This window comes from Cucurbita pepo, unplaced genomic scaffold, assembly GCF_002806865.2.
Source record: "Cucurbita pepo subsp. pepo cultivar mu-cu-16 unplaced genomic scaffold, ASM280686v2 Cp4.1_scaffold008507, whole genome shotgun sequence".
Lineage (NCBI taxonomy): Eukaryota > Viridiplantae > Streptophyta > Magnoliopsida > Cucurbitales > Cucurbitaceae > Cucurbita > Cucurbita pepo.
Window position 1 is genome coordinate 1 of NW_019654418.1, and position 474 is coordinate 474.

A 474-nucleotide genomic window follows, 5' to 3' on the forward strand; every position below is an offset into this window, starting at 1 on the left:
CCCAATTCATTGTCTTGGCTCCAATTGGACAGCCCTTCAAGCAACACAGGGTTGACCCCTCGTTTTCTTCCCACGATCACAAGATCATAAGAATCATCGTTCATTGATTGAATGGCTGCGATTGTCTCTGCTCCATTTCTCACCACCACTTCTCTGTAAATCACTCGCTCGTTGGTCTCGTTCTTAACCCAGAACCATGTCACCATGCCGTCGTCTAGCTTCTTCTCGAACTCGTTGTCGCCTCTTGAATTGTGTGATAGGAAGCGAACCACCGACACGCACACGTCTTCATTGCCGAGGATTCTGTCGGCGTAAGCGAGTGCTTCTCGTGCGTCTGCTCCTCCTAGAAATAGAACGGCGAATTGCTGCGCTGAGTTCCAGAAGGATTGTCCGACCACTGGGCTGTGGAGATTGCACTTGTCGACGAGGATTCCGACCGAACATGGAGCGTGTTCTAGTACGCTCTTGTTCACT

General features: G+C 50.6%; 1 protein-coding gene across 1 annotated transcript; it reads right to left on the bottom strand.

Moving 5' to 3' along the window:
* Positions 1-4: 4 nt before the first annotated feature.
* On the bottom strand, positions 5-470 carry LOC111787273 (cation/H(+) antiporter 24-like; the record flags this gene model as incomplete). Its single annotated transcript, XM_023667334.1, has 1 exon — positions 5-470. A coding segment is annotated over one exon (466 nt), but the record flags the coding sequence as incomplete, so codon positions are not given.
* Positions 471-474: the final 4 nt, after the last annotated feature.